Source organism: Oreochromis niloticus, linkage group LG3 (assembly GCF_001858045.2).
Source record: "Oreochromis niloticus isolate F11D_XX linkage group LG3, O_niloticus_UMD_NMBU, whole genome shotgun sequence".
Classification (NCBI taxonomy): Eukaryota; Metazoa; Chordata; class Actinopteri; order Cichliformes; family Cichlidae; genus Oreochromis; species Oreochromis niloticus.
The window spans coordinates 37,008,863-37,023,375 of NC_031967.2; the positions used below are offsets into that span (position 1 = coordinate 37,008,863).

General features: G+C 39.0%; 1 protein-coding gene across 2 annotated transcripts; it reads left to right on the forward strand.

Moving 5' to 3' along the window:
* Positions 1-650: 650 nt before the first annotated feature.
* Positions 651-13,627, forward strand: LOC100710349 (type I phosphatidylinositol 4,5-bisphosphate 4-phosphatase-A). 2 transcript variants are annotated; one of them, XM_005459535.4, is made up of 7 exons: positions 651-972; positions 4,674-4,855; positions 6,234-6,340; positions 8,317-8,428; positions 8,605-8,657; positions 8,806-8,896; positions 10,390-13,627. In XM_005459535.4, exons 1-7 carry the CDS (start codon positions 906-908, stop codon positions 10,531-10,533), a joined length of 756 nt encoding a protein of 251 aa, XP_005459592.1. In that variant the 5' UTR covers positions 651-905; the 3' UTR covers positions 10,534-13,627. The 2 variants fall into 2 exon arrangements, with proteins under 2 accessions (XP_005459592.1, XP_003455070.1); XM_003455022.5 differs by having other exon boundaries at positions 656-1,008.
* Positions 13,628-14,513: the final 886 nt, after the last annotated feature.

Genomic DNA, 14,513 nt, shown 5'->3' on the forward strand with positions numbered 1-14,513 from the left:
GTTTGGCAAGATACTGAAGCCTGAGGTGGAGAGTGTGTATACATGAATGTTAGATAAGGTGCTTGGGTATAGAAAAAAGGTGCTATGTGTGCTATGTATGCACCAGTTGATCCATTTACCATCTAACTTGCCCTGTGTGTAAAGCTCCTCCTGCACAAGGAGAAATGTAGGCAGAAGAGTTCACATATTAAATGCTTTTACCACATGACTCTTGTATTTGACTGTTTTAGAACTGCGCACATTACAGAAGATGCAATAAATATTCTCATAAATCCAACCATCCCTCTTCCACTATGGGCTGGAACCTGCCAGCTGTAAAAGGTGGGATACACCCCTGGACAGGCTGCCATGCTGGCCTTAGTTATAGAGAGTTAGCTATAACCAACCTGCCATACATGTCTTTGGACTGTGAGAAGAGACGCAAACTTAGCTGTTTATTATTGTTGTTATTATTTGTTGTTTTCTGATAGGTAGAGGAGAGATGCCAGAATAAATTTCATTTCACTTGTATAACAACAATAAAGTCTAACCTATTATGTGCGCATAGACCAGCTGTAATTGTAATGCAATCATCGCCTTACAGTTTATCATTTTTATGTTAGTCGCAGAAGGACCCGCCCATTCCGCCACGGCTCGTTCATTGGTCTAGCCCGTTGTCCGTCACTTCCTGACTCCTTGAGTCATGTGACGCATGTTTTCGTTGTAACGTTTCCGCGTTTAGTGAGTGTTTTCGCCGCGTCATGTGGCTGTCAGTAACCCAAACCTCGAGCAGGATCAGGGGTTGAAAGCCTCACACCGACTCCTCCAAACAAATTTTTACCGGAGGTCCGAGGAGTCTCCCAGCCGCCGCAGAGACTCTTCCCGCGGGGCGTTGTTGGAAGAAAGGCTCGGGTCCGGAGGGAGCGATGGCGGACGGGGAACGGTCACCGCTGCTGCCCGATCAGCACGACGGGACCAACGGCTTCTCTCCCGGTGCGAGCTCACACGGATATCTGCCGAAACCTCAGAGTATGTCCTCTGTGTCCTTTTCACACCACCATTCAGAATACACGCACTCATTAACAGGCTTCAACAGCGTGGTATTGTAGTTTGTTTTTACCGTTAAAGGTGTCATGTTGTAAACAAATGTTAGTTGTCAGGCTAACGTTAGCCGTAAATAGAGACATTATGAGACAACTAAAGGAGATTCAACCCGCACAAAATTAATTAAAGACAGGTTTTAGGTTGATTTACCCATGCTAATGAGCACCTTTGAGCTGTCAGCAGTCTTTAACGGATGTTAGGCATGAAAAACCGGGTGTTTGAAAGGCTTTTCATGTGGGTAAGTTTGATTTGGTGATTTGGATTATGACAAGAGGTCAGAGCTCCAGGCTGTCAGTTCACTGTAACAACGCCCTGTGATTAGTCATTTATCGAGCCTGAACAGCAAAAATCAGCAGGTTCTGATTGTTCTCATGTGAGGATTTGCTGCTTTTCTTTAGTGCATGGTATTGATGCGTTGAGTTTTGATGAAACGGGCACAGAGTAAAGTAATTTAAAGACTTCATTTTGGACAGGGATATCTTGATTGTAAAATTCTCGACCAATACTAGAGATTACAAATAACAATGTGGCCAGACCATTTTTATTGTGTCATTATTTTACTATTGTTATGGGTTATGTACTTTTTTTCTTGTACCAGGAAAATATTAAAAATCACCGTTAACCACACAGATTTCCCAAACCTTTGAGTTGTTCCGCTTCAGCAGTTTGACTGATTTATCTGGCATTGCAACATGAAACAATTGCTTCTCAGTTGGGGGTTGGGGGGGGGAACCCTGCAGTCGGTCTGGTGATCACCACAGGCTGCTTCCGATTAATGAGTCTGTGTCATGCTCAGGTGTTTTCAGTCTGTGCTCTGCCACAGGGATTTTTTTTAACATGTTTTTGCTTCAGCATCTTGGACAAGTCTGCTGAATGACAAATGTGGCATAATTATGATTAAGGAACTGACCTCACAGCCCATTGTTCCTTCAGTGGGCTGGTTTCAGTCATTATGCAAATGTACTGTTTATAAGGTTTGGGGAAACCTGCAGTCAGCTGAGACTGAAGGAGTCACTTGGATGAGTGACGAAACGTTTCTCCCACAAAACGCTACGTCCAGATGAACAGATTCAACTTTTGGAGACAAATGTGGGAGCATGTTGGGTTTTTTTTCTTCCTTCGCACCACTCTACCTCTGAAACCTGGTAGAACCAGTATTTTGGCATTGCTGTGTATTGTCAGGCACATCCGAAAGTCATTTAGTGACTGAAATGGAGTGAAACCACATGATGTCTGATATCAGGTAGATGGACTGAAACTATCCCACCTGTAAATACCTTAAAACTAATGGTGTATAAACATCACCTTTTTTTCAGATTGGGCAGCGCTCCCATTTCTGGTGTGAGAGAATCTGAAAACCACTAACAATCCACCATTTCTTTTCATTTCCTATACAGTATTGATACCGATGCAGAGTACTAATCCGATACCAGCAAAATGCCAATAAGCTGTAATCCACAATGTGAGGGAAGAAACTGGATATTATTTTTTTTTTTATGTGTATGACAAGATCAGGCTTCCCTTGCTGCCTTGCTTTACTAACTTTAGAAAATAAAATGTGACAAGTAAACAAGAATTTAGATTTACTGAATTGTTACTGAGCAGTAAAATGATAAACCAGGACCAAGATGGCTGTTCTGTGCATGCCTGATCTCGTCTGAACTTGGAAGCTAAGGGGGGTCAGGCCTGGTTAGTACGCAGATGGGAGATTTCTTGGAAACTGCACGATTTGGGGACGGCTGTGGTTCAGGAAGTAGAGCAGGTCATCTGTCAGGTTGAATCCCCACCTCCTCTAGTCTCCATGTCAAAATATGTTTGGGCTAATTTGTTTTTCATAACTACATCTTTTTTTCTACATAATAAACCTCCTAAACATCATATCCACTGCTTGTAAAATGGAACTGATTCAAAACAAATTAGGACTTTTATTACTGCAAAATAATTTAGAAATCAAAATTATTTTGCAGAATTACTCCAATGTGTATTTTGTAAATAAATGTTTACAAAATATACAAATAAATGCAAATATATATATTTTATTTATATTATACATTATTAAACATACATTATTAAACCTTTTCACTTCAATCAAGTAGATTTCCGTGAATTGTATATGTCACATGACGATAGGAAATCAATACAAATATTTGAGCTAAGCCTGTCACAACCTGTCAGGCAAGAAAATTTTTTGGTTTGAAGTTAAGAAAATTGATTGTGCTGAAGGACAAAAACCAGAGAACTACTGCAAAGCAGAATACAAAAAAAAATTAAAAAAATGTTAAATTATTTTAATAGTCAACGGAAAGAAAACATTGTCATTGAAATCAAACTATGATTAATTGCACTTCCCTAGAAGCAACTCCATATAATAACTTGCAGAAATGCGTCGAAGTCTCTCAGTGTCTGGGATTTAAATGAAAAGTTTTTTGTGTTTTTGTTTTGTTTTTTTACTAGTAAACTAAAAAAGTTGTTCCACTTTTCTGTGCAGTCATGTCAGACACCACATGCCTGGCTTGTTTGTCTTTTTTCATTGCTCTTATCTCTGCTGTAACTCTAATTTCTCTCTCTCACTTCTCTGGTTGCTTCCTTGTAAGTTTGACAGTCACTTGGTTTCTGTGCTTCCTGTATTACACTCACTGAGTTTTGACCCTTGACAGTGTCACGCATAGATAACATTATGTTAACCAATATAATTAAACATACAATTTGCTGACCCACACATGAGTCAGTATAAACAAACAGATACACATCTGAATTCTGTTTGTGCACCTACTGTTTGTCTTGAACAAGCACAAAAGTGGTGATATTGTGAACCAATACTTGTTAACGATAACGTTGTTTACTGAACTGCAGTGTTGTACCATTGCACAAGAGTTTTGAAGAGTGAAAATGCAGAAATTTACCATGAGAAAATAGATGGCTCTTAGAAATGCCCCATACAAAAGGGAGAAGCAGTTACACTGATCTGGTAAGCCACTAGTTTCCTGATCAATGTCATCAAGTTAAAGTTAAAGATTTTCCATGCACACCACATAGACAAAAGTACCAGGCCACAGATTTTAATCTTTGAATTCAAGTGTTTTCAGTCTCACATGTTTCTAAAATAAAGCGCCTAATCATACAGTCTGTCTTTACAAATATTTGGTTTGGGAATGTGTCCTTTTAAAGAGCTCACGGAGTACGACTCCACCACAGCAACAAATTCATTACATTTCTTGCTTTCATTAGGTCTTAGCAGTATAACAGCAAAGTGGAAGAGTTTAGGAGCCACGGCAGCTCAGCCTCAAAATGTCAGACCGATGTAAAGTTACAGGGAGGGGTCACCAAGTGCTGAGGCGCATAGAAGACTCTGCTGACTCCTGAACTGCAAAGCTCCAAATTTCATTAGTCCATTAATATTAGCACAGAAACTGTGCACTGGGAGCTTCATGGCATGTGTTCTCATGGCTGAGCAGCTGTAGATGTAATGTGTAGGTGGAGCAGTACTTCGGGCTATATATTTTCTATCTTTTTTTCATGATAAACAAAATGTTGTTTTATTAGTGTTAATAAATACAGTGTTAATAAAACCTCTTCTTCATCTTCATCAGGTTTAGCTCCGTTCCCCAGCTCAGTGGCACCTGGCGAGCCTCCACCCCCGTACTCCCCACAGGGCAGCCCGGACAGCAGCAGCGCTCCGGTCATCAGCTGCCGGGTTTGTCAAACCTCCATATCTGTGGAGGGCAAGACGCACCAGCATGTGGTGAAGTGCAACATCTGCAATGAAGCTACGGTGAGAGGCAGATACAGAGAACCATATAGTCTTGATGTACCTCAACTACAGAAAGAAACAACGTTTATTTTCTGCAAGCTTAGATTATAATAAATGTTAAGCATATTTAACACAGAAGACCATTTTCCTCTGCAGGGACTCTTATTTTTGTTGGAGCCTTATTTGAGATCCCATGTTGCTGCTTTAAGTTTCTGTATTATGCTGTTACTACAAAAACTCAGTGCTTCTGTGCACATTTCAAAATAAAAGTCATCTGGCATTGCAGTAGAATAAACCGGAAAACCCTTCCTTTATGGGGCTTTTATTGTGAAACATTCAATGGTAAACAGCACAGTATTAAAAACTCAATAAAGCAAAGTGGGTCTATATTAATGCATCAAACACAACATATGGAAAACCGAGATCTAGCTTACTGTAGTTATAAATAGTAATTATAATAACTATAATTAATTAGTTAGAATTAGTAAAGACTTGATGCAAGTGAACGGAGATAACCTGCACAGATAAAATAACTTTACCTGTCTAGAGATGGTTGGTGACCAGCTGGTAACCAGTGATCACTAGGGAAAAATGTGTATTCCCTGACCAGTCGGCAAGTGGTTGTTGACTGTCGCTAGCACAAATTGGTCTCAAATGGTTATATTGTGCTGCTTCCTTGTAATTCCTTTAGTCGCTAGCAGACTGCCATAGTGTCTCTTAATTTGCATTGACATCACCAACTTGTCTGCAGACAACTACTTGCTAAGTGGTAGTGAAACTGACGACGTTGACATTCAAAGTAACATTTCAGCAGTAAGGGCCCACTTTTACTTTGCTTCCTGCTTACATCACTTTGTTTCTGGTCTCGATGCTTAGGGCAGTTTTTCTTCTTGTAAATTTCCACCTGGAGCATGATGGGAAATAATCTCAAAAGGTATTTAGTTGTTGTCTTGCAAATGGTGACCCTGTAAGATCCTAAGTCTTTCCAAATTTTTATATTCTGCGACTTAAAACTCTGACTTGTGGTACACTTGTAGATGTGCCTGACACTTTTCGTTCAAAACTAAAAAAAAGAGAGACTGTTATCCGCTTGAAACATTGGCATCCTGAAAAATGAAGAAAAAACATTTGACAAGAGTAGTTGAAACCAGACTTTGTATACCAAAAAATAGTTAATAACTTTTTAATATAATAGAAATCTGTACTTACGTCAGTATTTGTTAGAAAGTTGCATTGGTAAACCACAAAATATCGGCGTGTTGGATTATCGTTCCCTTCTTCATGTGTCTGATGAAATCAAAAGTAAAACAATTTAAGAACCTCACATTTGGAAAAGCCAAAAGCAAATGTTTTAGGTTTCTTATTCTTCCTTTCTGTGTCTTCACCTCTCTGGTTTCAGCCCATTAAGAACGCTCCTGTTGGAAAGAAGTATGTCCGCTGTCCCTGCAACTGTCTGCTGATCTGCAAAGTGACATCGCAGAAGATCGCCTGTCCAAGACCGTACTGGTGAGTCAGGAAAAGAAACAGAGGCTGCTTTTAATCCATCTCAGCTTTAACACGTAATCACACCACCTGTTTCAGCCGTTCAGCAAAAGCAAGCATTGCGTGGTGTTAAGAGACTGTTGAAGGTATACCCTTTTTGGAAAATTCAGTCCTATTTTTGGTATAACAAGTTATAATAATGAAAGTAAAATGATAAACTCTAGTTATATGACACTTTTATTAACAAAGTTACAAATTTCTCATATTAAAGCCTGAAACAGAATTAAATATGTTTAAAAAAGAATAGAACAGACCAGATTTTATAAAACAGGCCTGGAAAAAGCCTGGCATAACTGGGGATTTACGCTTCAAGTGGATATCTGTGCTGGGCTACATTATAACCAAAAACCTCTCTGATGCCCTACGATGTAATCTGGCGTGCAACTACCTGAAAATATGGCGCAGCCCAAAGCTGTTATTATTGGTCTCTTCAATACCGTTGATTCCTCCTGCGCATTTCCAGCTACTTTTTAGCTGCAGTTTTTAAATCTATTAGTGAGAGAATAAAAATTATCATCTCAAAATAAGGAACAATAGTTATAGCTTCAGTATTCCCAGCATTTTGTTTGTTTCTGTAACACTGACACCACATACAAAAACCAGGACATGACCTCCCCAGTACCCTTAATGGCGTGTTTTGACCCTTCAGTGTATAAATTGGTAAAAGATGTGGTTTGATGACTATTATAATAGCGTCTGGGTTTTTCCAAGGGTAGCTCTAATAAGCTGTGTATACAATAATAAGATGGCCTTTATTAGTCCCACAGGTGGGAAATTTGTTAACAGAAATCACCCTCACTAACCTCTGATGCAGACATGGTCACTTTGTTCTATAAGCAGGCCTGAAGTATGAAACTACTCGGTTCTAAAAAGAGAAACAAGTTTACTCCACATAGGTAAACCATAAACTGTGGCATCACACTTCCATCTTGAAGCCTTGATTTTTACCCTGCTATTTTGGTTTTGTAGCCAGAATATTTGAAGGGATTACAGTTTTGCTCACTAAAAATGAAGCTTCGTGATACCTTTTCATCAAGCCACATTATTTTTTTAGATTAACTCTAATAAAAATACTCCAAAAGGAACAGCAGCACCAGGTCTAGCTCAGTGACTCCAATTAGAGGTGGAGAGGCCTGGCAGACAGCACAGGACTACAGCTGCCTGTGTTGGCATGCCTGTCAATCAAAGCAGCCTGGAGCAAAGAAGTACGGCTGCTCTGCCAACAGATGACGGCAACATAATTTTCATAAATCTCAGGTTCATGGCTGAACGAGCCTCCTGGTCTCCCTCAGCTCGCGTCTTCATCCACTGCGGTTTAGCAGAATGACAGCCTGACATCGGTCAGACTGGAACATTTCCTGCTGCTGTCATCTTCCATTACTGCTGATTAAGTCTGTTTCCAGTACTTTTTCAGTGTAAGCTGCTTGTAAAGGCTTTTTGCTGTCAGCTCTGAGAGGACAAACAGAGATTGAGTTAGTGAGGTGTGCTGAGCCGAAAGTCATGAAGGTGGACCTCTTTTTCATATTTTGATCTTCAGTGTTTTAGTTTAGGTGTCCAATTTTTAAACCAACTAACAAATCATGATCCAGGTCAGGGGTGTCAAACATGAGGCCCAGGGGGCCAGAATTGGCCTGGCAGAAACTTTGGAGAAAGTGAAGGAGGACATAAATTTTGGGTTTTTACAGATTAAGTCCAAGTGAAATTCCCACCTGACACTCTTAATCAGCTGGGGGCTTTTTGTACAGTAACTTTAGTATATTTCCTCATTTATTTATTTACTATAATCACTTCCAGTTACAGTTTTTCCAAGTTACACACCTACATAGTACACAGAGGTGGCTTTAAATTTTGCAACTTTAGATTTACACCCTTTTTTAAAAAGCTGAAAAAGGCTCTTCACATGTGTTCATGTTAAATCAGTATTTTCTGTTCCCTGCCAGTAAACGCATCATCAACCTAGGTCCAGTCCACATTGGAGGGGACAGTCCTGAACCACGGCGTCAGCCTGTTGGCATCAGAGTCATCTGTGGACACTGCTCCAACACATTCCTGGTACAAGTCACACAGTCACATGTCTTACATTACAGCTGACAATGCCAGTTTTACTTCTTTATGTATTTATTTACTGACATCTACAGAATTATTTGCCAATGTAGTCTTCTGCTTTACCTCCCGATACAGAACTGTAATATATGCACACACTGACCTTTTCATTTCCTCTCTCTTAGTGGACAGAGTTTTCAGACTGCACTTTGGCTCGATGTCCTCACTGCCGAAAAGTGTGAGTATGTCAGATGTTCACTTTCTCTCTCTCTGTGTGTGTGTGTGTGTGTGTGTGTGTGTGTGTGTGTGTGAGGAAGGTAAATAAGTGTTTTACATTTATAATTTGAATTTTTTTTTCTTTGACTGTCTCTCGGTTTGATTTCCAGCTCTTCTATTGGTGTGGGGTACCCCAGAAGGAGGAGCCTGCTGTGCCTCCTGCTGTTTTTAATCTTCGCTGCCTCCACCGCAGGACTTTTGGTGTGTATTTGTGGGCGAAGATGTTGGAGTGATGTTAACTTTTAAACTGTTGGTAGATCAAATTGTATCTGTTTTTTAAAGATGATGATCAGGATGCCAAGAGCCAAATCATTTAACCAGCAGATGTCCTACTGCTGGAAATTTTAGGCGAAAATAAACTCAACAGCCATTTTATTAACTAAACTAGTCCTGGGTTGGACCCTTTAGCCTTCAAAGCGGCCTTAACTCTTCATGATATAGATTTAACAAGGTGTTCTTAACTGATATGAGTTAAGAACACTTGTATCTGGTTCAAGGTTCAACATGTTGTGTGTTGAGAGGTGCTCTTCTACATACTTTAGCTGTAACAAGCGGTTATTTAGGTTTCTGTTGCCTTCCTGTCTACTCAAAACAGCGTGGCCATTCTCTGACCTCTGACAGCAAGAGGTTTTCTTCCACAGACCTGCTGCAAACTGGATATTTCCTCTTTTTCACATCATTATCTGTAAACCATAGAGATGGTCATGTCGGAAAATCCCAGTAGACCAGCAGTTCTTCATCAACCACAACACATTCAAAGTCACTGACATCACCTTTCTTCCTCATTCTGATTCTTAGTTTGAATTTCAGCAGATTGTTGGAACCATGTCTGCATGCCTAAATGCAGTCAGCTGCTGCCATGTGATTGGCTGATTAGATATTTGCATTGACTACCAGTTGAACAGGTGTACCTAATAAAGTGAATGTTGAGTGCATAATGTATTTGTGCTACATTTAAATTAAATTGACATTTAATTTTGGTTATTAACGTTTATTTATTGTAACTATTACTGTAAATAGCTAATCACATTAACTGTTATTGCTGCACTTTGATATTGTAAATAACCTTATTGTAAACTCCACGTTTGTACAAAAGGCAGATTCACAGATGCTCTTTTTGTTCACCTTGATCTAAGTGACAACAGAATGACTGTTAATCACACACTGCACAGATGGCTCCAGAAAAGCCTCAATTCTCAACACTTTTTAGGCAATTTTTATGACATTTTTCAAGTCATACAAAGCACAACATTATTAAAAAACAGTTAACAAAAGAAAAAAAAGAGGCAGAGCACTGACACAATAAGCAATAATATCATTGTAATTGTTGGTAAATGGGTTCAATTCATGCCAAAGCAGCACTGATATTGAATGTTATTCCTTCACATAAGCATGTTTTCATGCCAAAACTGTTTCCTTTAGTCAACATGAGCTTTGGTCAAGTATTCCCATAGAAAAAGCTGACAATTGAAACATAGTGTCGATTAGACGGAGTCCACATATATTAATACATATTCGTGGAGGCGTGTGGTTAATATGTATTTTATTTTGTTGATTTTGTGGTCTTCCTCATTGACCGTTCAGTACAGTAAATAATTATTTGTCAGGTGCAATTGCTAACTGACATCACAAGGTGCCGCTTTCAAAATAAAACTGAAATCTTAAAAACATCTCCTGTGTGCTTCTGTGTTCAGGTCGGCACCTGGAAGTCCGCCAAGAGCTCAAAAGGGATCTACGTGTCGTGGGTGCTCCTGCTCCTGCTCATGTTTTTCACCATGGCCAGAACCATCTACTGGAAGTGTCTAAAAATTAGTGAACCCTTATCCAATATCACATAGAGGGAGAAAGAGGGTGAGGTAGGCGAGAGGGCTGCTGTATGAGGAGGAGAAAATTTTAAAAAAGAAAGTAAAGATCTCAAGTGAGAACAAAACAGTGACTCCTGACATCAATGTGAGGCAAGAAAAAATGGGGGGACAGTAGGTATAAAGAAGAGTTAAAGAACAAAAAGTTTTTTAACATGTTAAAAACTTCAAGTTGCTACCAAATTGGGTTAGAAAATATAAACATAAACATGACCACACATTGCCAAAATTCATGTAATTCAGTTTCTTTTGTTTAGCATTACATGTTGTAGGTGGTTGTTGCACCACAGAAGAGAAGCTGGATGGATGAAATGTGGTTCTTTGCATTACTAATGGGGTGTTTCAGAGTCTGATTCTGCTGTTTTCTGATTGGATTAGTTAAATTGGAGAGCTGCATGTGATTGTGATTTTTGAGAGGTCCATGCATTTTAAGCAATTTTAAATAAGGACACTCCTAGAGCACAGTACTCCACCAAGGCCAATACTTTATCTTGGAGTTTAAAAATGAAAGTAATGTAAACTTTTATAGTGTCCTTCTTTTGCCAATCCTCTACCGCTCTGCCAACAGCAAGATCTCTGTTAAAAAAAGAAACAAAAGACTTGAGTCTAAAACTTCTAGGCGTTAATTCAAACTTGAGGCTGAACTTTTGCACAGATTACTATGTTTTTGCTGGTAGAGAGAGGTCCTTCAGTGTTTACCAAGACCATAAACATGATTATGGAAATCAAAAATGTATTCACTTTGTTATTCCTGACTAAAATGTTTATGGTTCTCAGGTAAATGAAAACCCAAATAACCAATCTGGTTTAGAAAAAAATATTCTGTTTGCCTAAAACGCTAGTGGATGGTAGCCAAAAGTATCATCTATGCAAGAAAAAAAAACTAAAATACAATTTGGCCCGAAGAAGGTCTTTTAATTAAAAGAATAGTAATAATCAGACTGGGTAGATCAGGCAGAATAATTTACTAGTTAACTTTTTTTGCCAGCCAACAGAGGAGCAAACGTTCCCAAATTTGCTTTCAAATGGATCCAAAACGGAGTAGAACCAGTAGACGCTTCTCTTATTAAAGGACTAGTGTGATATTTTAAGTGAGACTGTGCACTTTGAAAATTGGGCAAGAAGACTGATATTGCTCATGCCTGTGTGATAAATAAGAATTTAAAGAATTTACAATCAGCATATCTTACTTTAGCTTAGCATAGCATTGCATAAATGTAAGTGAAATGCTAAAAAATATTAAATTAAAAGTTGATGTTGTGCTTTCATGGGGTATTAAGTGTAGAATTATTTGTTTACCATTGTTTTTTTTAGCAGCTTTGCATATAGCCCGGTTACCTTTTTGCGTTTGTTTCCAGTCTTTATGCTAAGCTAGAGCTAGCCAAGCTATTTTTTTTCTCTCATTATTTAAAGCACTGACAGGCGAGTGCCACTGATCAACAGCAAAGTGTCTTGTTTAAGGCATCAGTCACACAGGATGATGCACCAGTTGGCGACCACCTAACAATAACTAGCCTTCAAGTAGTTGGCAAGTGGTTACTGGAGGTTGCCTGGCAAAATTTGTTCTGTGTTGGACCAAAAATCACTTTGTGGCTGTTTTGGTTGCTAGCAGATCGCTGCAGTCTCCTATAGTTTACATAGGAGACGCTGACTTCTGCAAACTCTCATTAACTACTCGACTAGTATTAGTGCAACGCACTCCAGAAAGAGGTCTTACACCTTCAAAGTAGAAGTTGTGGCCTTTGAAACATGTTCGTTTCAGTGCTAAGCTTTTACTTTAAAGAGGAAAGTCTCTGCTTGTGGGGTGTCGTACGTTCGCATGTTTCGCTAATGCTAGTCAAGTAGTTAATGAGTTTTTGCAGAAGTCAATGTCTCCCATGTAAACTACCGGAGACTGCAGTGATAATGTTAGTAGCCACAAGGAGATTTTTGGTCCAGCACCCTGTTGGCAACTGACTTCAGGACAGGAGGTCGCCAGGGGGGTGACAGGCTGGTCTGTAGGCCTGTGTGACAGAGGCCTAAACAAATTAAAGATGAAGAATTATGCACAATGAAAGAGAAAGTCCCAAAGCAAATAGTTTTCATAATGTTTGAATGTTTCATAACAAGTGCAGGACCAAACTATGAGAAGTAAAGTACTTAAAGGACCTTGATTACCACATAAAGGCACATGGCAAATGAAATAACCATGTGTAATTCATTCTGAAGGCATTAATAATTAAATATATACTTTTAAAATTTTTTGCTGAGGGACAGATTATGGTGTGAGTTAAAACTGATCACTTAGTATGTAAAAAATGCTTTTAGTGCGAACAAGTGAAATCATGGAAAAGCAAGCCAGTGGAAACTGATGGATGATATGAAGAGGGAAGTCAGGTTGCAGCTAATAAAGGGTTCACATGAGGAAATGTTTATGGAGGAGCATTAACATGAGATTAAATAGCACATGTTTCCTTTTTTTCTTTTTTTTGGTCATGTTGTGTAGTAGCACGTCAGCAATCTTATCAGATCTTTGACAGGGTGCTTGGGGCATTTGATGTGATTCTTTTTTTTTTTTGTGTAACACCAGCTTTATTTTGTAATGATTCATGTCAGAGAAACTCAAAAGTTTTAGGTTGATCAAAGGATGGCATGTTTGAATTTAGTGAAAATATCAATGTGACAGAGCTTTGATATGTGTGTACTGTTCATATTCTTCAAAATCGTCTTTGAATCACAGGTTTAAAACACTTGATCCACACGCGGGTTATTTTATTTATTTCTCTATTTTATTTGAATCAAACTAACTGCTCTGACATTCTAGTAGAACCTGTTAGAGTGTCCGTTTCTTTGTGGAAGTGCAAATATATCCAGTGGATGTTGATTATTTTAGACTGTACAGAATTGTCAAAGCTGTCTCTTGTCCCTCATGGCTGATTAATGTAAGTACCTGCTGACTGTGAAACATGTTGCACTACATTGTACAGATTAACTACTGTATCTTTTTGTCAATGTTATTCTGGTGGATGGAGTTTTTTTTTTTGTTTTTTTTTTGGGTATAATGCAAAACAAAGTAATACTTTTAACAACATCCTCTGACTCCAGTGTGCCTCTTATTTATTTACATATATCAGCTATTAATAATATGTGTCTCTCTTTGTCACACAAACTTATCAGAGTATTTAGGATGTATTGTAATGTCTTTAATACCTGTGAAACTTTTATAGTTTATGTTAGTTTCTTTTTATGCACCACTGCATTTACAGTCTAATCTGATTTGCACTGCTGATCCCTGGTTTACACTGTGTATGTATTTAGTGCTTTTCTAGTCATACTGACCACTCAGTCAAATTTCAGAACTGCCTCAATTCTTGGTGACGTAGATTCAACAAGGTGCTGGAAACATTCCTCAAAGATTTTTGGTCCATGTTGACATAACAGCATCACACAGTTGCTGCAGATTTATCAGCCGTACATCCATGATGGTAATCTCCCGTTCCACCAGTTCCCAAAGGTCCTCTATTGGATTGAGATCTGGTGACTGGAGGACTTTTGAGTACCATAAACTCACTGTCATGTTCAAGAAACCAGTTTGAGATCCAACCAGCCATCAGAAGATGGATACACTGTGGTCATGAAACAAACTCATTGGTACCAAATCCTGACACTACTGTTATCTGTGTCCAGTTTTGGTGAGCGAATGTGAATAGAAGTAGTAGCATCAGTTTCCTGTTCTTCGTGTTCTGGCTCACAGAAGCGACACCTGGTGTGGTCTTCTGCTGCTCTAGTTCACCTGCTTTAAGTTTTGACTGAAGAGATGCTCTTCTACATACTTTACTTGTAATGAGTGGTTATTTGAGTTTCTGTCTCCTTCCAATTGGCTCAGAGCAATCTGGCCATGGTCCTCAGCAATTTTTGACCATTCTGTGTTCAGAGTAACTTTAATCACCTTTCTTCCCTGTTCTGATGCTAGACTT

Bases quoted from the DNA above. Each gene is read 5' to 3' on its own strand.
- LOC100710349 (XM_003455022.5), top strand. From the start codon at position 906: ATGGCGGACGGGGAACGGTCACCGCTGCTGCCCGATCAGCACGACGGG. The intron at 6,341-8,316 runs GTGAGTCAGGAA...GTTCCCTGCCAG, and splicing joins GCCTGTCCAAGACCGTACTG to TAAACGCATCATCAACCTAG. The intron at 8,897-10,389 runs GTGTGTATTTGT...TTCTGTGTTCAG, and splicing joins CCTCCACCGCAGGACTTTTG to GTCGGCACCTGGAAGTCCGC.